Raw genomic sequence first — 25,085 nt, 5'->3', positions numbered from 1 at the left:
ATCTTCCAACTTTACGAGTACTGTATTTTGGGATTATATACATTTATCCAGCCTATTAAAGTAATTCATACCACCATCTATCCATCTGCTTTAAATTTAAGGATGTTTTGCACTGAATCTCATCTATAACTCAGTGCAGCTTCAAAAGCAACTCTCTTTCAAGTCTTTTATGTCCATCTCCGAGATTCTTAAAGCCTTCTCAAGAAATGTGCAGACAACTTGACGCCTTGCTTGCCAGCAGCTGTCTGCTCACTCAGCCAGAAATCAAGCGGTGCCCTCGGACACCAACTGCAAGAGCTCCCCTAAGACCGGAGCCACAACTGGCCCGCTGAGCACGGGATGTGACTCAACAGCTCACAGAGCACATTCGCCACGAGCTCCAGGAAGCGCGCTCATCCAAGCTAATATCTGTAAAAACACGCCACATGATTGATTTCTGTAAAGACGCAGCGACCGCCAAGAACAATTACTCACGGCGCACAATACCTGACCCTGAAACCAGTCATCGTCAGTGACACGCAGCAGCCAAAGAGAAAGTGATGACTGCGCCTCAAGGTCGTGTCCAGCAGGGACGACTGCAGCCAAATCGTCTGCTGCAGAGGTCTGGTTCTGTTCAACCTCTGGGTCTTGTGTTTTAATAAATACATTTGATAGGAGATCCTCAAGGTCAGCTGTGAAGAAAAAAAAAAAAAAAAAAAAAAAGGAAGGCTGGATCAGAATCTCATTATCATTGCAGACAAAAACTTACATACTTTGACTAAAAGGTTGAAACTCTGCCTGTTTAGCACAGCGAGAGAAATGTGTTTGTCCACAGAGGATGTGCCCAGTCTGAGAGGAACTGATCCAAGTACTTGAAGTTTGCTGCCACCTGCTGATGGTTGTACCCACAAAACACAGACACCTGTGCAACCTGTGCGACTCTAGTTTTCGTTTGTCATGTCACATACTATAACACAATCCAGACACAAAGAGCTGTATACAAAAGTGTTAAAGTTTATTTCAGAATGAAATACATATTTACAAGACACCTGGTTCACATAAAAACACAAGGTATAAAAATTCAATCTCAGTAATATTTCATAAGAGACAACTACATATACAAACATCTGGTTCGTCCTCTGGTCTTCCCTTTACGTTGAGCAGCTGCAGCACAGTACTTCATCATATCGTCCGCTGTAACTGTGGAACAGAGAAAATGTACAATTTACACACAAGTCGAGCGTGTTCATACAGACCTACCCCTACAGCTGCACCATTGCACACCTTGTAAATGACTTGAAATCCAACCTGATGGAACATAGTAATGAGGAAAAAAATCCCAACTTCAATGACTGTACTGAAAGCATTGTGACCTACACAACAGTCCCACAAAAAAAAACAAAAGACTATCCTGTTAAGCCCAATTTGCATGGGATCAGAATGACTGGGGAACCACAGATCTTACAATTATCCCCAACATGAGTTTCATAAAACACATTTGCATGTTTTAAAACAACTTGAAATTAATATTGGATTTCATCCATCAAATATTTTACTGCCCTCATTGATTTGTAGCTCTCTCTCTCTGAATCAGCTTCCTCAAATGTTTCCCCAAAACTTATAGAAACTTTCATGTTCCTCACCAATGCAGCCTTTCTAGTTCTGTAGTGAGAACGAGGCAGAAGGAAGGTGTGAAGAAAGCAGAGACACTGCAAAAGCCTTGACAATGACAACAATTTTACAAAGTTCTGTAAACGTATTGAACATTAAAAGACTGAAACATGCCACTTGTATTAATATTTAGACTCCTTAATTACATGGTTGATCCGGTCTCGCCACCTCAACCGCCACTCCCTCTAAAATGTTCACCGAGTCAGAAACAACTAAAACAAAGAGAGCTTAGGTCCCGAAGACTGTAAGTAGGATGTGTACGTTTTCATTTATACTAAATCCAACTCTTTCAAAAAAATAAATAATTTCACTGTAACATATGTGTGGACTGATGAGCAGTGGCTGAGGCTCATAAAGCAGAGCGGGTCATTCAATAATCACAAGGTCGGTGAACCGATTCCCAGCTGCAGAAATGTTGCATCACGATGACACTGAACTTTTATTGGTGTGCGAGAGCAAGAACGTGCTGTATGTCTAGAATAAAAGTACTGTACAAACATGTGTCTACAAGGGTAAATGCGGCATGCAGTGCAAAGCTCCTAGTGTGGTCAACAAGACTAGAGATGCGCAATGAAAATGCAATGCCTCGAGGAAACTGTTGTTGTGATTTGGCATTATACAAAAAACACTGAACTGAAATCATTTACCATGACGTGTCTTCAGTTCAGTGTGAACACAAAGGAAAGCCTTCAACAGATTGATAACAGCTTGAAGCCCACACATGTAAAGGCACATCTTCACTGCCATGGCAAGTGCTTTTCCAAAACACACCTAGTAACTACCTTGAGCATTTATACGAATTACATCTGAGCTGAGGATATCAGTCACGGATGCGCTTGGTTTTGGTAACTTTACTAGTTGCAGTTATATTATGACTTGTACATTTTATGTCTGGAAAGCAAACAAGCACGCTGTGAATCATAAGATAAAAACAGTGACTTAATTTTAAGGTTTTCAACTTAAACAATGGCTGACACATCTGACACTGAGCGAGAAGGAAAATCGACATGTGACTTACTCTATGATGGTGCAAACGGAGCAACAGAGGCTGGAGCACCCGGAGCACTGGCGGCTACAGGAGGAACACACCTGGCGCTCACACTGGGAGCACCGTGTTCTGGACCCCTGGCTCTTCTGACAGACACAGCAACGTGTAGCAGGCACCGGTGCACCTAAATAGCAGAGACATCCGTACAGTACAGTGAAACAAAGCATTTAGGAAAACATGCAGGTTAAAAGCAACCAAAGTAAGCATCCAAACATGCAATAATGCTGACATCTGCTGGTAGAAAGCATGAACTGAACCGACTATCTGTCATTTCTTTGAACTCAGAAACTTCAATGTCACTTTTTAAAGAGACTCAAGCCTGATAGGATAACTTCTTCGACCTGGTAGATCTTTTGGCTGCTCCCTTTAGGAGTGACCACAGCCTCCATCTCACCCCATCTCCGGCTGTCACACCAACCCTCTGCATGTCCTCCTTTACTACATACATTAATTTTCTCTATGGTTTTCCCCATTTTCTTTCTGCCTGATAACTCCCTGTTCAACATCCTTTTGTCCAATATATCCACTATTCCTCCTCTGAACACGTCCAAACCATCTCAGTCTTACCTCTCAACTGTGTCTCCAGAATGACCTACACATTTCTAATCTGCTACATCCTGGATGCTTCCAATTAAAATCTTAATGTCTTTAACTCTGCCACCTCCAGCTTGGCCTTCTGTTTTTGTGCCAGTGCCATTGTCTTACAGCACAGTAGGTCTCAATGCCGTCTTGTAAACCTTCCCTTTCACTCTTGCTGTTATCCTTCTGTCACAAATAACCCAACAGTCCACCCTGCCTTCACACTCTTCTTCACCTTTCTTGTGCACTGTCCATTGCTTTGGATGGTTGACCCCAGGAATTTAAAGTCATCCACCTTCTATTTATTTTACAGGAATTTTGTTGGACAAGTCATCAATAACACCAACATAATAAATGGAAGTTAAGTAGAAGCATTTATGCACCTGCCCCTTTCCTTATTTCACAAAACACACTTTTAAAACATATTACCGCTGAGTTTAACTAAACTTTATTCTGGATCATCTATGTAGACACTTTTCTTTACAGATATCATGCAGTTTTCATTAGGTTATAGGTTCAAAAAGACCACATACATGGACTTTTACTTTTGTTCCATTTACAAGAGGTTCAGTGTGTCACTAGATGTCACTGTTTTCACATGTATTTTGTTTACCTTTTGCTCAATAATCATATCTGCTTCCCATCTTATCATAAACTCTGGACTAAAGCACTCTGGCGATGGTCACACACCACACTGCACTGAAAACTGACTGGTTCGTCAGCTATCCTTGTTGGTTCAGTACTGAATAGTTTACTTTTCACACATTTAAACTAATTCTGCTTTTCATTTTTGCTTATCCTTTACTGGGTGCATCAACTACAGACTTCAAACTCTTCATCATCTGTTTCAGTTCAGGCTCACCTTGTGCACCACTTGTTTTTGTGAGTCTGCCATCATGTCCAATCAGCGTCTGGCCCCTCAGAAGCGTATGGCTGCATGCAGGGGGCTCATGCTCTACGGACTTCTCCTCTCCGGTCCATATTTTGCCCACCACTGCCTTGGCACCGTTGAAGAGTAGGTTTTTCGTCTTTTCTATGAGAAAATGGAAGCGGGGGCACTTACAGTTGAACCCAAGAAGCTAATGTTCATAGCAACAACAGCAGGCAAAGTTAATGAACAATGTAGGATCGATAGTGTAGTTTAACTATACACTCAAATACAATCAAAGTGACCTACGCGATTTGAAAACTAATATTAAAGGACGATATACTTGAAGCTAACAGCGCAAGCTTACCTAACAGGTATGTGCGCAACGATGATGCTAGCATTGGCTAACGGTGCAGCGAAGCCACACAGTACCCAGAAAGGTGGACTTACCGTATATTTCTTGCCTGTATTTGTTCCCAAACACGCCGTAATTATTCAGCTCCTGTTGCCCAATGTGTATTTTGTATTGGGAAGAAAATGTTTCCGGAAAAGGACAAGCTCGTTTCGTCATTTTGGTTGCTAAAAGTGCTGTACCTTACTCCCACGGAGGACCACACTTGTTTGTTGCGGGAAAAATGAAACGGAGGCAGACAGGAGCCAATCACAAGGACGTTTTACCGTCACGTGGGTGCTCATCCCCGTTCCGGAAAGTGCGCCACTTTCCCACGTGACTAATGCTTTTCATGCTGCCTTCATGGACTGTCGTCAATGTTGTGTGTTACGGATTTTAATTTTAGAAATCAGAGTAAAAAAATCAATGTACAAATTAATTTATCTTTGTGATGGAGTCAATACAGTCCCAATGGACTCAGCTAACAGTAAATTAGTAATATATAGACAATTATATCATTTTTTGAAAACAGCAAGACTGGGCTCCAGAAATCAGATTATCATAAAACGTTTTCTTTATTGGATCATGGAAACACAGCCACGTTTTTGATTTGCGATATGGCTATAAATGTATTTATAAATCCAATATTTTGACTCACAAAAACAGTGGGATATTTAACTACAACACAACAAACACAGTTAGCGTGGATCAAAGCTTATATGTTTGTTTATTATATAATGAAGTGAAGGTAACTTGGAGAAACATGCTTCAACATGACACACTGCCAGCGCTTCCATCAAGGGAAGGGGGTGGGATAAAGACTTAAAACATCTGGATCATGCACTCTCTGGACTTTCCAACGCCAACCCACTTGACTAAGAAGAGAGAAAAGAGCACAAAGAGTTTTGGTTATGTGTGAGAAAATTTATATTGAGATACACGAGTGTTATTTTCTCTCACACGTACTAGGAACTCCAATGTGGTTCTCAATGAAGCGGATGTAGTTTTGTGCCTTGACTGGGAGGTCATTCCACTTCCTAGCTGCTGAAGTGTCTGTCTTCCAACCTGGGAAGGTCTCATATTCAACCTCCACTTTCTGCAAAACGTCCATGTTGGCTTTGTGTTGAAAAGAAACCAGTTATTACCAACTCTTTAATCAGTCAGTCCTAAACAAAGACCATCAAATTAGGGAAATCGTTTACTCTTTTCCACAACCTGGAAAGTGGGGAATCCTCTTCCCGTTGAGTTTGTAGGCAACTCCAACTTTAATTTCATCCAGCACATCCAGAATGTCAAGTTTTGTCAAAGCAATGCTGTTGAATAGATGTCACATTTAACATGTGCGGTTAATCAGTGTCAGGCTGTGTGACGGTGCAGGAAAATGGCATGCTCGTGGGATAAAACACAAAAACCACAAAGCAGCAGATGAGCACCAGTCCTAATCACTCACGCAGTGAAACCATTAATCATGTGAGCATATCTGACGATGACCAGATCCAGCCAGCCGCAACGTCGCTTCCTTCCCGTGGTCACACCCACTTCGTGACCCCTCGTCTGCAGCAGCTCTCCTATTGCCTACAGAAATAAGCAAGAAATAAACATCTCTGCCTGTTATGATCCTAAAGATCTAAAAATAAATAAATAAAAATACATGCATATTAAGTACACCTGAAGTACACACAGCCGAGTACAATAAAACATCACGAGTTGGAGGATGCCCTTTGAACATCTTGACCTTAGTCCCTATGGCCTGTTCCCGTTACAGGTAACATTAACCCCAGCACACACAGTAAATATATCCTTAACTAAGAGTCTGACCCTAAATTTATCCCTGCGAACATGTGATCTGGAAAAGAGGTAAAGAGCCGTCTCTCACAAAATTTGACAGCTGCACTCAGTGAGAATACCCCCCCCTTCACACACAGGCCTGCCAGCCGTGCTGCCTGTGTGTCAGCTGGGGGATCACAAACAAACTGTATATGTCAAGCTGAATATCTGCGTGTTACATAACATGTCATGTGTCTCTTTTTACAATACACAGACCGTGAAGGCCAAAAGCCAAACGCGTGACAAGATTTGCCAAGTGCTGCTGCGATACCAGGCACTCACATTGAGCTGTTCGGTGGGGAAGGCTCCAATGCCGACTCTGGTCGTGTAGGCCTTCGCGACGCCAAACACGTCACCAATATTCATCGGAGGGATGCCGAGACCGGTGCATGCTCCTCCCACGGTGCAGTTTGATGATGTCACAAAAGGATATGTTCCTAGAGAGACAATTTTGTATATTACAGCAGCAGCGATTTCTTCCCTTTTCATCACCCATATCCAAAGTAAAGTGAAAAAAAAAGCAAAACAACAAAACTATTGCTATGGCTCCTACCAAAGTCGATGTCAAGCAGAGCAGCATTGGCCCCTTCAACCAGAATTTTCTTAGGGGGGCCATGAAGAGCTTCGTACATATAATAAACACCGTCTCTAACCATCGGCCGCAATCTCTCAGCGAATTCCTCCATGAAGCAAGAAAACAGAGATATGTCTCAGTGCTGGAAACAATAACAGACAGTCACTCAATAACATCACTCTTATCAGTTTCTACCTTTAGTTTTTTCAGCTGGTCCTCAACGTCAACCGTCAAGGATGGATACATGGACTGATACTGTTGGACGAGATTCTTGAATCTAAAGAGATTTACCAGAGGTGTTACCCATGACATATCACTGTATACAAATGGATTTGACTCCTCTGCCTGAGTTTTACACACCATTCCTACCTAGTAGAGAAGTCCTTGAAGTCACCCAGGAGATCACATACGCGTAGACCAGTGCGAGATGCTTTGCTGGAGTATGCAGGTCCAATGCCCTTCTTGGTAGTTCCAATGCTATTACGTAAAACAATGTGTGAGATCAGTGTTGTATTCAATAAATTATCGTGTTGCGTCCTTTGGGAAAGGGTCAGGCTGACTCTGAATGGTGTCCTGCCCTCCTCACTATCGCTACCCTTACTTCTTTCCTTCTTGTGCTTGTCTTTCAGTTTCCTGTAAGCCATCAACAACCTGGTGGAAATCGAACACTGTGGAGAGACAGAAAAAACGATCGATAAGATGCAACCTTGAAGAGATGAATTAAACGGGCTATATATATATATATATATATATATATATATATATATATATATATATATATATTTAAACATGGAAACAAAGAACATCTTCATAGATGTACCGAGGTGAGCTCTGTCTGAGACAATGAGTCTCTTCTCCCAGCCTTTCAGACCTGGTCAGAGAATAGAAATCACATGATTACATGCTAATTTGAGTCCACACTAGTTTCACTCATTTCTGCTAAAAATACCTTTCTTGTCATTTTTATCCCCTTCTTCAAACAAACCAGGTAGATGTATAACTACTCCATTACCTAGAAGATGAAGGGAAAAAGCAAGTGAGGGTAAATATTTGAATAATAGTGCATCTCTGTAAATAACAGAAATTGAAGCCTTTACCAATAAGAGATATGCTTTTGGGGTTAATGATCCCACTGGGGAGAAGGTGGAAGTCGTACTCCTTCCCATCCACCACCACTGTGTGTCCTGCATTATTCCCGCCCTATGGATCAAAGAATGTTTATTATTAATAATTATAGTAACTGGCAATGAGCAAGACATACAATCAAACACCCAAGGCCACCTCATCACTTTTAGCCACACTAACATGCCCCGTCTGATTTTTATGATGAGTGATAAGTGCCCTCTTTCCTGAGCTTTTCGAGCATCTATTTTAACTAACAGACTTGGCTGTTGCTGGTGGATCCTCCACTCTGTTCCCCCCTGGATAAGACCTGGCCTTCTCATGTATCATGTCAGCCTGAGAATGTGACCCCTGGAGCCCGGTGGGTTGGGCTCTCAAGCCTTCAGAACACAGGGTTCTAGTCCTGTCAGTAGTACAACACTGCAGGCTGTTGACAGCCTTCTCCGTGCCTGCTGGAGCTGAAGAGACCTCTTGACCGTTATGTGTCTTATGCAAGGCCGGGTCACAGACTGACCTGTCTGGACCTGTTTTTATTGATGATTTAATGCAATCAGAAAGAGTCAGTCAGAGGAAATTTACCCGAGGTGTTAGGTCGATTACAAGCATTAAAAGAGTAGTCAGGGTTTCGAAAAAGTGCACTTATTCATGATGCCTGACAGTATTTAAGACATTCGTTTTGAGCTGTCACAGCTGCCTATTGCATATTTTAAATTCGTCACAAATATAAACACGTCGCTTTATTGTAGTGGGGAAAAATATCCACAGCTACACTCGCGTTAAATATATCGGAGGTGCGAGTGTTTTCGCTTTCGCACCTGTTGCACATTACCAGGCGCCAGCAAGTCACAGAATTTATCGTGAGATCACGAATTCATGCAAAAATACTCAGCAGCACCACTCACAGGCAAATCAAATCCACACGTTTACCTGACATCTGCAGACAATGTCAGCTTCGGTAGCCAGTAAATCCACGACCTTCCCTTTCCCCTCATCTCCCCATTGCGCACCGAGCACCACGGTCACTTTGTTCCCCGCGTCATTACGCGGTCGCTTCTGCCCGGTGGCAGCGGGTTGATTTGCGTTTTTTTGGTCTTTCCCCGACCAGCTGAGCGACATGGTGTTGCCTTGAGCCTGTCCGCCTCAAGAAGACCCAACTGTCTCCAAGAGCAGCATTGCCATATGTGTAACCGCATATCCGATGATGTCAGAGCCAGACGCACAGAAGTACGTAGCTGTGCTCAAACAAATCACCCCCAAAGCGGCTGAAGCACCGAGATAACAGTTTTTACACAACCGTCACGAAGGTGGAATTGCTTAAACATTACTTTTTGAGGCTTCTCTAACCGATTCAGATTGCCTCAATACCGCCATCTATGCGAATCAGACGATCAAAAACAGAACAGACGAACAGTATCTTCAATTTTATTAAAATATACCCAACATTAAAAGTTACAGTCCATTCTCGCTCTCCTTTATACGCATATATCCTGTCGCAGATCATTTGATTAACAAAGAAATTAAGACATAAGATTTGTATTATTTTATGATTCAATATCTCAAACCAAACACTGCATCTTTTTATGGGTGCTGCAAACATAAACAAAGCTTATAGCAAAAACACATTCACTGCATATTACAACAATTATACAAACATAAAGAACATTTAGCTTTTTTTCTCCCCCTCAAAATAGTCCTCATAAACACAAAAACCCTCCAGTTTACATAAAGTGACTCGGTAACGTGAAAACTAAGAGGAGAACTAAGGCTGATAGAGCTTTTGCCACTGTGGCACTCTCTTCCCCAAACATTAACTGCAGACTCAGTCGCTGTTTAAAAAAAAACAACTCAAAACTCATCTTTTTAAAACTGCTTTTGGTTAATTTTTTGCCTGTTTTATTTTCTCTTTTTAAATCTTTTTATGACTTGTAATCTTATGTGCAGCACTTTGTGATTCTGTCTTGAAAGGTGCTATAGAAATAAACATTTATTGAAGAAAAAAAAAAAAAAAGCCCAGCCTCAGATGTGGTCGCTCTTCTTGGTCAGGATGAGGCTTCACAGAAGACTTCCACATCCTCCAATCAACATTATGGAATCCCAATAAAATAAACTGTTCTGAACTCCTGCTCGCAAGTCAGCATTTTCTTTTCCCTCTCGATTTTCTTTTTCTGGAGTCACCTAGAGAGAACAAATGCTCAAATCAATAGTGCGAATGAAAGCGTGTACTTTAATACCTTTCACAGTTATTTCTGTAAGCGACACTGCCGGCTCAAAGGCCCTTGGCAGAGAGGCGCTTTGCTTGCAAACACTATTATTGGCTTAGAGATGCCCAGAGTTTGAGTTAATTTTTTTTAATACATTTTATATCATGTACAGTATGTTTAAAGTTTAATTAACAAAACAGCTTACAAGAAGCACACGAGACTGTTAGCAGGTTAAATCGTTGCAGATTCAGAGAATGGACAAGAATATATGGAGGAAGAAGAAGAGGACACAAAAGTGACAGCTTTCATGAAATAACTGTCCACAATGGCTTTACAGAGACTCCACAAACGGCGAGGCTGTTTGAGATCAGAAAACTTAATTTCAATAGATTAACCACTAATTAAAGATGATTTATTATTGCACAAGACAATACTTTTATTTTGCCCCCCGGCTCAAGTTTAACAGATATCACAAACCCCAAGAGTTTAGCCCGACAACCAGCTAAACTGGGAGAGCGTTAAGAGAGACGGCCGTGTGTTAAAAGTCGGACAACACAGACAAATGAGATCCAGATTCCGGTTAGACCAACAGATGACGTGTTATTTGGAACAAAAGCTCTGACGATGATTGAGTTAATTTCCGGCTTACGGTTTGCCATCCCATCGACTTGACCTACCTCACTGCAACACACAGCCTGTTTTATGTTTAGTGTGTCCTTTCCCACTGTTACCTTGTGTTTCAGAACGGAAAACAGAACATTCAAACAAAAAGGGACCACAGGTTTTAAAAAATCCATTCAGTATTCAATCTTCAAGACAAATGCTGCACGCTGCATTCATACTATTTAATTTAAATGATATGTATTCATGTAAAATATTTATGCACATATAGTAAAATAGCCCATACATAAGATATAAAATGTTAAATGGAATAAAAACAACACTAACAGAGGATTCGCTTTAAGAAACGTCAAGAGGCTAGCATTCCAGAGATGGCCTTTATTGAAGTGAATGGATAGGTTACCTTGATTACTCTTCTTTTTGTTTCGTTTAAAGAGCTTCATCTGTTTCTTTGGGTCTGGCTTAAGGGCTTCGGACACAGATGCCAGATCTTCTGGTTCCAGTGCATCTTGGACGTCGCATTGCACGATGCCTTCATCGAGCGTAATCAGGCTCTTTTTGGGGTCTGCAAGTTTGCAACTATCGACCTCGTCTTGGCCAGACATTTTCGCCCCCGTGTACGCGGTCTCCTCGTGCCACTTCTCTTGCCCTACAGTCTCTGGTAAATGGCTTGGTTTATTAGTAGTTTTTCCTTTCCCCTCTCCCATAATATCGCTTTCCATGCTCCGCTTTGTGTCCGTACTTGGAATTTCTTTGACATGAACGTTTACGCTAAGATCCGTTGGCTGCTCGGGGGCCGGGCTGGGTGTGTCGTCAAACGTAGCCTCCAGCAGGTCAGAGTCTGAGAGGGATGAAGGACTGATGATGCTGGTCTCTGCTGAATCTAGTGAAAAGCCATTTGTGGGGAGGCATGGTTGGTGGTCCCCTTTAACCTGAGACTGAGCTTGAGTCACATCTATGGGTGATGCTGCATCTTTCTCTGGCTGCAGAGATTTAGGTCTTCCCAGGAGTGCCGCTGGAGCTGTCTTTCCTGGGAGTGTGCTTGGAGGTGCGGCTGTGCCGTCATGCACTGCATTCAGCTGAGGAGCCGGCAGAGTCTCTTCTGACGGGCTTATAAAGCCGTTCACCTCGCCCGTGCTGTTGTGGCGACCCTCTGTCCGAGACGCGGTAGGAGCGGAAATGGTGGCCATGTCGACGGCTTCTTCGCCTACAGACTTCACACTTGATCCTGGGGGACAGAACAGCCGATCAGTTAACAGAACTAACATCTGAAGTTAGGGGATGTTCTGCAGCGAGCAATGAGACAGGACGACTAGAGGCTCTCCATAAAAAGAAATGCTCACATGGGCTCCACAAAGCAAAAAACAAAAACAAACAAAAAGCAATGGCGCTAACTTAGCGAGACGGGAGGCGGTGCAGAAGCACAAATAATCCAACAAGGCAGTTTTGTGGCTCGCGGTTAAGCGGATCAGGAGCGGAGCTAGGAACTGCGGATGGAGACCACGGCCTCGTATCCTTACCATGTGGGCAGGTATCCCTACGCATTTCACTAGAAGGGAGGCTTTCCGAATCGCACCTTGGCCGGGTCTTTCTGAGGCTGAAACCTTTTCTGATGTCCGCCAGGAGGTTTTCTATGATGCAGCCGTCGTTCTGCGGCACAAAACCTTTCTTGACTAAAAAGAAGGGCACAAAGAGGACATGGAAACACGATAGTCACATCACATCTTGTTCAAAATTTTCTAGTACAGTAGAAGAACACAGCGCTCTTCACAACTTACTTATTTTCCCATTCTCTCCTTTCTGTCTCTTGGACTCTTCCTCTGCCAGCTGCTTCTTTCTCTTCTCAGCCTTGGCCACCTGTTCTGTCCGAGTTTTGTTTTCCTGTTATCATTAAGGAAGGATTTCACTATCTCGCAAGTACAAAATGTACATAGCAGTTTGTCTTTGTGTCATTTGGGCCGTAGCATATTAACATGTCTTAGTTTTCCACAGTTTATTGATACAAATGTTACAAACAAAACACTACCTCCCACACACAAGAGGAAGATTTAACAGTGCCAAGTACACACACACACACACACACACTCTTAAGATTGTCTCATAATGCTTGACATCAACCAAAGCGGCCTCTGACCTTCAGCGCCTTGATGAAGAGTCCTCGGAAAGTCCTGATGGTACCGAAGAGTTCCTCCAGTGACAGCTGATTGGCATCTTCACATAAATAGACAGCCAGTTCACCCTTTTTCGTCTCAATCGCAGCGAATCTCTCGTTTAATTCTCCGAACAACTCCAGATTTGCCTGCAGCAGAGAGAGAGAAGCATTTGGGATGTGGATCCAGCTGCCAAGAAAACAGTGCCGAGTTATGCAGTTTTGCAGCCATTTGGAGAAAAAGCAAAGATTGACATTTTACCTCGAGAACTTTTGCATACTGCTCCTTCACCTCCTCCGCAGAGTTGGAGACTTTCTTGGCTGTCTCATTCAGCCGTTTGAGTAACGCACTGGCTTCTGACTGAACAGAGTCCAGGTTAATTCTGAGGAGCAAGGGTGACAAGCGCCAAGTGTTAGAAATCTTTGACAAAATAGTTGAAGAAAAAAAAATTAAGACTAAGTTTGCATGAAAGATTTCCATACCCTGCTGCCTTTTCACATATGGCTATTTCATCCGGTAGAGCCAACAGCTCTGGGTGGTTTGCCTCTGCTTCCTTTGCAAAACAAGCCATGCAATGGGTGATTAAACAATTTCATGACTGAGGAGAAAAAAAACCCCAAAAGACACTGCAGTAGCTGCTGGCCGGTTTGCGTACCTCCAGGATGTGATGAAGCAGCGTAATGCGGCTCTTGTTGGCCTTGGTTTCTGTGAGCTTGAGCAGGGAGCTAATCTTGAACCCCTCGGCGTTCCCAGTGTGACTTCCCTGAAAGTGGACCAGTGATTAAAAATGCAAACTGTCTAAATGTCAGCTCAACTGACGGAGAAATGAGGGATGAGGTTCTTACATAGTTGAGAAAATTTCCCACGTCGAGGATGAGCCTGCAAAAACTGGGCATGAGCGTGCTCGTTCTAAGAGCTGGGAAACCAGTGACATTGTGTTAACATATAAGACATATTTTAAGCTAGCCAATTAAAACAAAGTTCACCCTTAATCAAATTTCCTTATTTTTCCACAATCAGGCCTGTTGTGCTATTTTCATAAATGATGTCCCAGTTATTTAGCAAATAGACAAGCTTCGTTGTGCAGGAACTTTTTTCTTGCTTAAGTGAATGCATCGTCATCACTGAACAGAAGGAAGCCCACATCCATCCCCACGTGAAGCATGCGCCTGTGACAGATAACAGGACGTAAACATTAATGATACTCCTCTCACCTGGGCTGTAATGCCATCTACTCGCATTAAGCTGGTGGATATATTCATCCATCTACTCAATTTCCTTCCTCCCCAAACCACTGCCTTATCCTCTTCCTGAGGCACTCCCAAGCCAGCTGACACACATAATGTGTCCCGGGCTTTCTCCCTGTTGGATATGCCCAAAACGTCTTCACCTAGGAGGCGACCGGATAGCATCGTAGTCAGACACCCACTCACCTCAGCTGGCTGTGGAGGAGTGAACGCGGATGACTACGTTCATGACAACATGATGCGGATGGACTAATCAAGCTGACAGCTTCGCCTTCACACTCAGCTCTTTCTTCACCATAACAGACTAACACACTGCCCGCATCACCGCATATCGTGCAGCAAATCCATTTGCCAATCCTGCACTCCTCCACTCACGAACTAAACCTGTAAATACGTGAACTCCTCCACATGAGACGATAGCTCAGCTCCACCCTTTTCCTGGCGGAGGATCGTGGGCTTCGCTCTGTCTCACTTGGCTTCAAGCCACCTCGGAGATGGATGTGGTGGCTAGAAGTGCTCAATAAAACACACATTGTGCAAAAAGCCAGCATGATTCGGAGAATGCAGAGCCAGACACCCTTCCAGGTGTAGATGGCTCGGTAAAGAGAGAAAATAGTTCCCACACAAAACTGCTCAAAATAAGAATTATGGATTTGGTTCTTTTTTGAGTAGCTGCATCATGATTTCTGGAAAGAGACGTTGCAGTTGCACAAATCCAACATTTTCTGCTTTGAATATCCTCAAGGCAAGTGCCATGTGCTTTCATTGGAGTCAAGAGTTCAACAGATACACTGATGAAAAGCCAGAAAACTGATTTTAAGGTGAACCCCTCCCTTAAGAATTATAGCTGAATGCATGCGAACACAGGTGAGGGACTAAGGTTTACTTACAGTGGCAGGCCTCCTCCATAAGCTTGACTTTAGGTTTGAGCATCTCCAACACTGATGCAGTTTCCTCGCACAAAAGCATGCACTCAATCCTCAACTGATAACTGAAGAGAAGAGCGAGAAGAGAAGAAGTCACGCACACGGCAGCCACGCAAGCAACACTTAAAGCAGAAATAAACTTAAAAGAAGGGGGGGGGGTTACCACGGCACAGTAAGGAGAGCGGTGTAGAAGCGATCGACGTTTGCCAGCTTGTCTTTCTCTCCCTGGTAGGACTTCAGATTCTCCATCTACGTGAAAACACAAAGCACTGACTCAGACAAAGCACCATCATTCTCAAGCAGGGCCTTAATTGGCAGATAAAAACACTCGAGGTAAGGATGTTGGCAGCACAAACCTCATGCTTCTCTGGCAGGAGCTTAAGCAGCTGTTTTAGCACCTCCACGTCAAACCGAGTCCGATCCCCACTCTGGATCATGCCCACAAACTCCTCGTTTGTGCTGGACGGAGAGAACATAAAAGGTAGAAACACGAGCAAAACGCATCAAATCACAAAAATGTGTTTGATATCTCACCATTTGAACTGCTTGAGAAATATATTCACGTTCAAGCTTTTCTTTGGGTCGATGAACGTGATCTATAAAAAGGTGGGTGGAGAAGGGGGGTGTAAGAGAACAAAAACAGGATTACTGATTGTTCGCCTCTGCTTATTAGCAGTGTTTTTCTGAGTGTTTCTGCTCCGAGGAGCACCGTCGAGAGCTGACCAAGCACACCTCTTTAGGCTCCTTCTTGACAGGAGCAGCTGCCCCCTTGTCTTTGTGTTCGGCCACCGGGAGGCAGAACAGCTGCTCGATGCTGCTGTAGTCGGGCTCGTGAGGAGGCGGCTCTTTCTGAACCGAGGCCCACATGGAGTGACCATCTGTGTGCACGAAGGAAAAGAGTAACCCGTCATGAGCTTGTGCGGCTCCACTTTTGTACGGACATTGTGCCAAGTGATCATCTCTCTCCTTCCAGAAACTTGAGGGAAGCCTTCGACACCCACATTAATTAACACCCAATTTTGGATGGTTTAACAACTCAGAGCGCTATTCATGTCAGCGCTCCACTCCCATCAACTGTCCACTACACAGATGGCAGCAGCCAATGCCTTTGCTTAAATTCCTCATAATTATTGCCATTTAAAAATGCGGGACCTATACTGTATGAGCTGATAATACAGATTTATGCAACAGAAGAATTAGTATGAGATTTGACAGTTATTAAAATTAAAATAAAAATTTTAAAAAAATGGAGGTTTTATCCGCTTACCAGTAACAGTGCGAAGTTTCTGCCAGTTGAGCTTCTTCATCCTCAGAGTGGGACAGCGGCTTGTCTTTGAGGGCGCGCTGCAGCCCAGGGCCAGGCTACTCTGGGCCACAATCATGCCTGTTGGAGGTGGAGGTGGAGGAGGCATGCCGGGTAAAGGTGGAGGCGGTGGTGGCCCACCACCCATCCCTGGTAAGGGCGGGGGAGGAGGGGGGACCCCTGGTCCAAAGGGCAGAGGAGGTGGTGGTGGTGGTGGGGGAGCCATTCCAGGCAATGGAGGAGGTGGCGGGGGACCAGCAAACCCTCCAGGTAGCGGTGGAGGAGGTGGCGGCGGTGGTGGTGGCGGGCACTGCTTAGAGGGCGGTAGAGGGGGTGGTGGGGGTGGCGGTGGAACAGAGGTACACAGTGGCCTTTTAGGGGACGGTGTGCTTTTGTTTGGCTTCTCCGTGTACGGGTGATCCAGCTCCGTCTGCACAGCCTTATCCACTTTGACCCGCAGTCCGTCCACCTCGTGCCGATCGTCGCAGCTTTTTCTTTTAAAAACCATCAGCCGCTGCATGATCTTCTCACAGGACTCCATCTGAGCTGCAGCACAAAACCAGAAAACACACACACACGATGTGAATTAGCTTCCCACTCTACAACAGAAGCTTTCAGCCATCCTAACACCGGCTCCCTGCCTTTCATCTCAAGGCGCTCTATATGCCTGAATAATCACTCGTCTTCACCATGTGGCCACTAAGCAGCCATTAGCCTCTTTTAAAGTGTTGATCTGGAGTGAAAGCATTGTTGCTGCTGTGCTGACTCACAGTCCTGGGCGAGCAGTATGGCTCTGTTAGTGATGGCCTCCAGAGCCAGCCAGATGTCAGGGCGCCCTGGTCCCAGCACCAGCAATGTCTGCAGGATGGACAACAGCTGGAGAGAGGCTGGGGAGCTGCTCACCTGCACACAAACACCCACAAGAACATTAAGCTTGATAATTTGCACAAGGATAATAAGGTATTTTAATCTGTAGCTTATTAACAGATCCCTCTCTTTACTGTGACACTTCTGAGAGAAAAGCCGCATTCATGCAGTGTTCTGCTTGATGGACTATATTTTTTATTAGGAGGAGTTGACAGAGCCATTTCAATAGGCTTTTCTCACCTTGTTAAAAAGTGTAGTAAAAACCTCCAGGTGATTACTCATATCAATGCCCCCATACACTCGCAGGAGCTCTTCCTCATCTTCAGCCATCGCCTCTTCAAAAGCTTCGCACTGAATAATCAAGTCTTCATCCTCCTGCTCCCTGCAAACGCACACACGCGTATTACAGTCATAGCTCGGTTCATAGTTTAGTTCAGTCCCATTTTCAGTGTTTTTTCCTTAAAAAGTTCTGACAAGGACCTTTGATCCAATTTATGCCATTAATGGAAATACATCACAAAACTATTTTCTAAAAGCACCATTTCACTTGCGGTGATTATAGCTTTTAAAAAGGAACCTTTAAAAATGTACCTCAGCGACTTTATTGCGGAAATTAAGAGGCTGAAAAAAATAATCAAATGTGAAGGATGGCTCACCTCAGCTTTGGCAGAACATCAAGTAACTGAAGCCCTGCAAGCAAAATAACACAAAACGACACAGCTCCGAGTAAAACAACAAGAAATCATGAAATGTCTTACAAACAGTGTCGCCTGCCGCCACACAGGACTATATGTTAGTTTGGGGGGAAATTCCAGGAAGTCACAGGTGAACAATCAGAAAGGAGGCGTGGCCAATCAGGTGGCTGATTGGTCCAAACCAATTGGACCAATCAGGTGGCTGATTGGTCCAAAACTAATATGCTGGGGGAGAGAAGCTATGGGATATTTCTCAAACCATCATGAATGTGGTGCTCTTCAGGAAGCTTGGCGGTTAACACTTGTTCCTCATTTAAAATAACTGTTAACTTAGTCAAAGGTTAAACCAGTGTTTGCACAGAATATACACTAGTGGCCCTCAGAGGAAACGGCCTACTCTGCATTCAAGGTTTAATGCTGCCCAATTATTCTGAGAGTGGTGATATTTTCATTTCTGCTGATTTGTGGTGCAAAATGAATGAATTACACCAAGGCTTGAATTTATTTATTTTTTAATTCTCAGGCATTTTGTAAAAGTGAGAATGAGGCCAGGAGACCTATTCTTAGTCAGACCCAGTGACAGATATATTCGTATGAGCGCTCCTGCCCATGGCCTGCTTTCCCCCTTTGTATTCACTTTGAGCTAACAGTTTACCCACAGCGTCACCTTTTCCTATAACAGGACAGTAAAGGAATTAACTGTTGAGGAGCAGCCAAACCTACCGATGAACTCCTTTCTCATCCTATCCCGCTGCCTGAGGTCCTCTGTCCCAAAGATGAGAGCGTTGATGACACTGAGGAGCGTGACCATGTAAGGGACGTTATCTGTGGCCTGGAGCTCGTTCATAATCACGCTGAAGCGATACTGCTGTGTCTTTACGCCCTGAAGGAGAAACCACATTTGAGATGTGAGAGGAAAGTCAGAATGGAGCTCTGCTAACTTTTCTACAGGTTTAATCTGCTTGCCTTGTAATGTTCCAGGGCGTCAAGTGCCAGCCGATGACCGTCCAGAGAGAACATGCTGAGGGCTGCAAGAAGCTCAAACACCTGCTTCTTCACCATGGTGTTGGAGGTGTCCAACGCTGTGTAGCATAATGATTGCACACATCAGCAAAGGATGAATTCTCCTATTTTCCATATCAGTTTTCCTTAAAATAATTCCCCCGTGTCTACTCTTTCCGCTTTGTGTCCAGACCTAAAGTAAAAGGATTGTTTTGCCGTCTTTGAGGCAACACTACTTGAACTTTGCCCTCTAAAGATCTGTTGCTGTACTGTAGATAAATATGTGTCTGTAGGTGGGGAAATCCAATATTCACAGCACACTGTCACATTACAAATTCAGGGATGTCCCGAAGCGACCCTTAATGACTCATGTCTGCATGTTAAAGCTGAGGACATGCCTGGAAAATTCAGCTTGACAGAATGAGTCACAGAGAACCCTTTAATCATGTGAGCTATGACCACTTTAACACAATATTACAAATGTTACATAAAACACGAAAAAAAAAGGTCAAATCTCCTGCCATTAAAGAGGAGACGGCTTTATTTGAAAGAACTTTTAACAATGAAATATCTGGAACGTTTATTTCCATGTGAGACTGAGCAGAGGCATCAACACGACACTGGGAAAGCGCATTTGTGGTCAACCTTGGGAGAGCTTCCGAATGTATCCCTCGTTTTCTATGATGAAGTGAATCCCCGCCGTCGAGTTCATCACTGCTCGGACGCAGCTGACGCAGGTGAGCTGCAGGAGAGCATCTGCAATGCGAGAGCATCCGCGCCCGGAGAGACGGTCCAGGGCCTCCAGGAGGAGATCCAGCCCGCTTAACTCCAGGAACTGCACCATCCATGTCTGATCGCTGCCTTCCAGGCGACGCTTCAGCCCAGAGTAGTTGACGACAGTGGGGACTTGGAGCAGTCTGATGCACAGCTCTGGATCAGAATTCTCCAGGTTGGCTTCCTGCTGAGTGTCAGAGTCCTGCGAGGAACCCAGGCGATCCCTGACCGCCGCCCACTTCTTTTTCCCATCTGATTTTCCAGACATTGCTGCTGTATAAACTGCAGGTGGGGAGAAAAAAAGAGAAACATTTACAGTTCTGCAAGTGCTGTACAGATGAAGCGAAACAGCTCTCAGGAAATTCTGCAAGTTGGTAGCGTGCAGATACCGCCTGCCTGCTTGCGCCGACATGCTGTAATCTTGTGTGGCAGAGGGCTATCATTGTTATCCAAACCACAGAAAACAGGCCAAAACTATTCTTTATCGAAAGCAGAATGGAAAACGACAGCTTTGCACTTTAGAAACGAGTAAAAGATACGTCAGCGGCCATCACCAGCTCTGCCAAACATTCCATCTTAATCCTGCTTGAGCGAGTCTGACTGCCAGCTCATCAGAACTCTGCACAAAGCCAGGCTTGATGCTATTTGGATAACCTGTTCAGTATTTTCAACAACAATAAATTAAATGCCAAGTTAGCTGGAATTAAACTGCAACGTTTGGGAGGCGTGCTTGTGAAGAGCTGATACAAAGAAGGAAGCTCACGCACTGATGGGCACACACGATCCCTAAAAGTCGCCTTTTTCTGGTGTATTTTCCCATCAGTGCAATCCCCACTTTCACCAATCCGTCTCAACCAGAGCCTCGAAATAAATAACACAGGCACATTCCTACACACGGAGAAAGTCAACAGGGTAAGAGTTTAATCCAAAAAAGGGGAAAACTTTGCCCCGAAAGTCTAAAAATACTTTGTTTCCAAACTTGAAGTTGCAATATTAGCTGCTCCACCACAAGAAGGCTCCTGTGTCCCCAGTTGTTGATTTTACACTTGGCACGGAAAGGATATACAAACGAGACAACGGAGCGAGCACGGAGAAACAATGCAGGGCAAAAAAGGTCAGGAAAGGAAAACGGCCAGGAAGGAATTCCAGCCTTCACCAGTCCTCTTTATCAACCTAAGCAACAACATAAGGCTCTGCTTTCTGCATGTTAGATGCTCTGTAAACGAAACTGCTTGCAAATGTCTTCGCTGACTCCTATAAGTGGGTATTTTCTCTGAGAACAAAGCTGCTGTCTTGTGAAACATCCTCCAAATTGAATTTCAATCCGCTCTGCGGAGTCAAGGTAAAAATGAAGCCTTTCTTTTCTCACTTTTTTTCTCTCCTGGCAAAGCATTTGTCACTTCTGACTGCAGCATTTCAGTCCTGCTGCCAGTGTGAGAGTGTTACCGTGGCAGCAAGCAGCCAGACAATGGTCTTTTACAATAGGCCTTCTCAATGCTCTTCAAAGGGCCGTGTTCATCAGTCACAAAATGGATGCATGCTCCCTAACCCCCTTCCTCCTCCTCTTTCTCAGGCTAATAAGACTTATGGCCACTAATCCTTTACACACTTTCTGATTCAGAGGTACAGCTTGCTCTCATTTCCAAAGTAACTGGAGAACAAAAGTTGCAAATTGACGCCTGTAAACGGGAGAATTTTCACAGTCATGAATACTGTGAAGTTACTGGGAGTCATTAAAATGCGCTGAGAATTTTGTTAAGTGGATTCCACAGCTGACTCACACACTTCCAAAGAGAGGCTGGTGTGTAGAAAAAGCGTGCCGCGACTTGGCATGACTTGGCAGCACAGTTTGGGAACTTTTCAGAAGGGAAGGAAAGGACTTTCCTGGGAGAGGAAGCTTGGCTTGTGATAAATACACTGGTGGTATGACAGCTCCAGTTCCTCCTTTGATGCTTTAGTTTCATTTCTAAGGAGTGCTTTCCGACTTAAGACACATTCTATCCAAGCACAAATATCTGGGCTACATGCTGAGCAACATCAGAGATGATGTGTAGGGAAACAACACATGCAATTCAAAAATGATCGTATAGTACAAAAAGTCTGAAATCAGTAAAAAGGCTGCTGAAGTTTCACGTAAAAAGTGCTCACTTGGTTGATCAGGTGACTAAGATGCCAAAAGACGGTGTCAAAACAGCGTCATTAGTGTGCCCAAACATCCTGCCTGGAGAATTTCCACTGTGTCATTCCACTTTGCTTTCTCTGCACTTTCCTGTGTGCTCTCTACTCCTCTATCAATTAAAGCCAACAAAAAGTCTATACTTGTTTGCAAGTCATACACCCACCCACCTGATTAAATCTACAGTGTTGATGTCAGACACAGGCCCTCCAAATCCAGCATTTCTCAATAAAAGAAATCAGTGCTTATCAAGACTTATTCATTCGTTCAAATTCAGATTTCTATTTATAGAAAATTACAGTTTTTTTTCTACTTCAGACACAAAGCTTTTAGATGCCAACCCAGAATCTCCCTGAACTCCCGTTTCCCATTACCTGACTGATCAAAAGCCATTCACGCGCAGTAGATAAGCAACTATAAAGGAACAACAAATAAAAGGAAAAAAGGCGACACACCTTTTAGTGGTGCATAATAAAAAGAAAAGAAAAGAAGTAAGATAGCTGCTTAAATTCCTATGTAGATCTAGCAGTTTAGTTACGTCGAGTGATCCTCTGGTTAACTGCTCCTCAGCACTAATGTTTGCAGCATATTCTTTTCTGCACTCCTCAAACATAAGCCACTTTCATTTTCCGACCTTGTCTGCCAGAACATGTACCACTAATAGCAGGCTGATTCACTGCATCAGGACAAACCTACTCACCGGTCCTCTGGTTTAGCCGCCTACACAAGCAGCCCACTGCTACAGTACAACCTCAACACTTGTGAACATGCAGGGACATCTCCACTGACTTATTTCCTCAGAAGCATATGCACAGATTCTGTGTGCAGGGCCATGTATGACAGTAATCACAAACAGTAAATAAACAATATACAGTCTACTGAGACACCAGATTGAGCAGAAATTGTATGAAATTTGAGACTATTTCATTTAAACACTGAAACTACGGCTGAAATCACGTAAATCCCTTTATGGATGATGTTAATTAGAGTTTGAGTATTTACAAATAATTAAGCGTTAATCCACACTTTAATAATCTTGTTGCCCCCCCCCACTCCACTCTGTATTTACATAATGATTATTGCAGCAGAGCACATCTGGTGCTCGTTTAAGGAGCATCCACATCCACACCTCCTCTGATTGTCTTTCCGCTTTTCGAGGGAGTGACAGGCATGCCTGTAAAGTCTTCAAGCGCATTCTGGAGTTAAAACGCAATTCAGTGTTAGTGTGGCCCCAGACTGACCGCGCACGTAACATCGGCATTTTTGACTAAAGCCACGCGTGACAACCCGCGATGTCCAAGTTACAGCCTTGAAACTGCAGCTGGACATTTTTGGCCAAACTGTTTTGTTTTCCAGCCTTTCAGCCTCTCTGGCAGCGCGGCTTTTAAAGGGACAGCCTGTTACTACCTCCACACTGTCACTTTGAGAGCCTGCATTGCACACTGCTCCATTATTACCGACCGTTTGCGCTGCGATTTCCCCACATATCAGGAAACATAACGGGACTTAGTCACCTCAGAGTGGCGAGAAAAACACGCAAGAAAACACATTGATAACAGCATCTACCGTCACATCACATATAGGCGCTCAAAACGGCGTCGCACTATTACAGATCACCTATCGGCTGAGTGTGATGCCTTACCTGCCTTTATTCCATTAATATAACTACACCTCAAAAATCGCGTCCTCGGCAGTGTCTCGTTTAGGGGGGCGCTTTGCAGTCATCCAGACTCTCATTACTGAGGAAAAAAGACGAGACGAGGACCTCTAAAATATCGGCACTGTGCGGCAGGTCAGTCCTTCATGGTATGCGATGGTCCCTTTCAAGTCGCTACAGCCCCTCTGCTTCCACACAGTTGTGAAACAGCGACGGTGTCAAAGCAGCGTCATTAGTGTGCCCACACATCCGCTTTGGACTTTCAGAATAAACTCAACAGCGAAGAAACCGCAAACGCCTGAAATGTGGTTACACTATAATAAAAAAGGATAAAATAATAGTACATAAATACATTTTAATGAATAATAATAATAATAATCGTTTAAAAATATTGTTATTAAAATTGTTGTTGTATAATTAAAAACGACGTTTTTAAACCAAAGCCAGCCCTTACAGCAACAATTGCCCTACCACTGTGACTTAAGTACAAAAAACAAACAAAGAAACAAACAAAATTTAGTCTTGAGATGACTTTTAGTTGGCAGAAAATTACACACTAACAGAAAGAGAACTATCTCCATATCGTATGCCTGCAGTTTATGATCAGAATACGTGTATATCCAGTGTATGAATGTGAGAGTGAATGAATAGTGGTATTGTAAAGCGCTTTGGGTGCCTTGAAAAGCGCTATATAAATCCAATCCATTATTATTATTATTATTATTATTATTATATACGGTTTTAAATGCTGTTAAAAATACTAACGTGGATGGGTAAAAGGCTCTCGATGTTTTATTTTTAAGCCAAAGCTACTCGATTTCCGGTCCCTACTGCGTGCAACTTGAGTCCTTTTTAGCTGCTGAAGGCAGCCAGTGGTTGCCTGCTCCCACACTCACCCATCCCATCAGCTGGACCTCTGCTTCAGGCAGCCAGTTGCGGGAGGGAAAATAACTTCTCCGAATCAATCAGCGACTCCTTGCAGCACACAGCGCAGTGGCAGAGCACAATCCTATTATAGTCTTGAGTTAATGTGGTTATCTCACAACTGATGAAATAATAACCAGACTTCTGCAGGTCTAACTGCTCCCAGGAACCTTGTGTACAACACGTAGCAGTATTTCCAAGTCTGATTTAGAGGAAATTAGTCATCCTTCTTTATTCTCCTAAACTCAAAAAGCTGTGGCTGGAAAAGAGAAAGGCGTTCAGAAGCGGTGACAGGGACTGCTACAGAGAGGCCAAGTACAGGTTCACTAAAGAAGTGGACATTGCTAAACATCAGCACTCTGAGAAGATGCAGCAGCAGATCTCAGAGAATGACTCGGCCTCTGTGTGGAAAGGTTTTAGGAATATCACCAACTACAAGCCTAAAACCCCCCACTCCACTGATGACTTGCTCTTAGCCAACAC

At 43.8% G+C, this 25,085-nt stretch overlaps 3 protein-coding genes across 6 annotated transcripts; all 3 read right to left on the bottom strand.

Annotated features, from left to right (window-relative positions):
- Positions 1–973: 973 nt before the first annotated feature.
- On the bottom strand, positions 974–4,805 carry siva1 (SIVA1, apoptosis-inducing factor). The gene is made up of 4 exons (XM_085442568.1): positions 4,596–4,805; positions 4,140–4,310; positions 2,669–2,822; positions 974–1,179 (listed from the first exon to the last, which is right to left on the bottom strand). Exons 1-4 carry the CDS (start codon positions 4,714–4,716, stop codon positions 1,131–1,133), a joined length of 495 nt encoding a protein of 164 aa, XP_085298694.1. The 5' UTR covers positions 4,717–4,805; the 3' UTR covers positions 974–1,130.
- Positions 4,806–5,087: 282 nt separating this feature from the next.
- On the bottom strand, positions 5,088–9,240 carry adss1 (adenylosuccinate synthase 1). Its single transcript, XM_085442567.1, has 13 exons — positions 8,987–9,240; positions 8,035–8,137; positions 7,887–7,949; positions 7,758–7,808; positions 7,539–7,605; positions 7,307–7,414; positions 7,133–7,214; positions 6,917–7,043; positions 6,646–6,800; positions 5,987–6,111; positions 5,752–5,849; positions 5,503–5,652; positions 5,088–5,411 (listed from the first exon to the last, which is right to left on the bottom strand). Exons 1-13 carry the CDS (start codon positions 9,173–9,175, stop codon positions 5,359–5,361), a joined length of 1,371 nt encoding a protein of 456 aa, XP_085298693.1. The 5' UTR covers positions 9,176–9,240; the 3' UTR covers positions 5,088–5,358.
- Positions 9,241–9,465: 225 nt separating this feature from the next.
- Positions 9,466–23,898, bottom strand: LOC146686698 (inverted formin-2). Of its 4 annotated transcripts, XM_085442560.1 has the most exons (23): positions 23,664–23,898; positions 19,717–20,127; positions 19,036–19,151; positions 18,793–18,952; positions 18,031–18,064; positions 17,615–17,756; positions 17,278–17,410; positions 16,472–17,053; positions 15,937–16,082; positions 15,739–15,800; positions 15,561–15,663; positions 15,368–15,453; positions 15,169–15,269; positions 13,877–13,947; positions 13,687–13,794; positions 13,514–13,584; positions 13,293–13,413; positions 13,016–13,180; positions 12,660–12,762; positions 12,402–12,554; positions 11,285–12,109; positions 10,938–10,991; positions 10,172–10,234 (listed from the first exon to the last, which is right to left on the bottom strand). In XM_085442560.1, the coding sequence occupies exons 2-22, from the start codon at positions 20,111–20,113 to the stop codon at positions 10,939–10,941; spliced, it is 3,732 nt and encodes a 1,243-aa protein (XP_085298686.1). In that variant the 5' UTR covers positions 20,114–20,127; positions 23,664–23,898; the 3' UTR covers positions 10,172–10,234; position 10,938. The 4 variants fall into 4 exon arrangements, 3 of the variants coding, with proteins under 3 accessions (XP_085298687.1, XP_085298685.1, XP_085298686.1); XM_085442561.1 differs by lacking the exon at positions 10,938–10,991 and having other exon boundaries at positions 9,466–10,234; XR_014916951.1 differs by having other exon boundaries at positions 10,215–10,234; positions 10,938–12,109.
- Between the last annotated feature and the right edge of the window lie 1,187 nt (positions 23,899–25,085).

This window comes from Copadichromis virginalis, linkage group LG19 (assembly GCF_057382275.1).
Source record: "Copadichromis virginalis isolate Kocher_CV1m ecotype Utaka linkage group LG19, C_Virginalis_male_GT1.1, whole genome shotgun sequence".
NCBI lineage: Eukaryota > Metazoa > Chordata > Actinopteri > Cichliformes > Cichlidae > Copadichromis > Copadichromis virginalis.
Note: the sequence above shows the minus strand (reverse complement) of the source record. Positions and strands in the feature narration are given on the sequence as shown.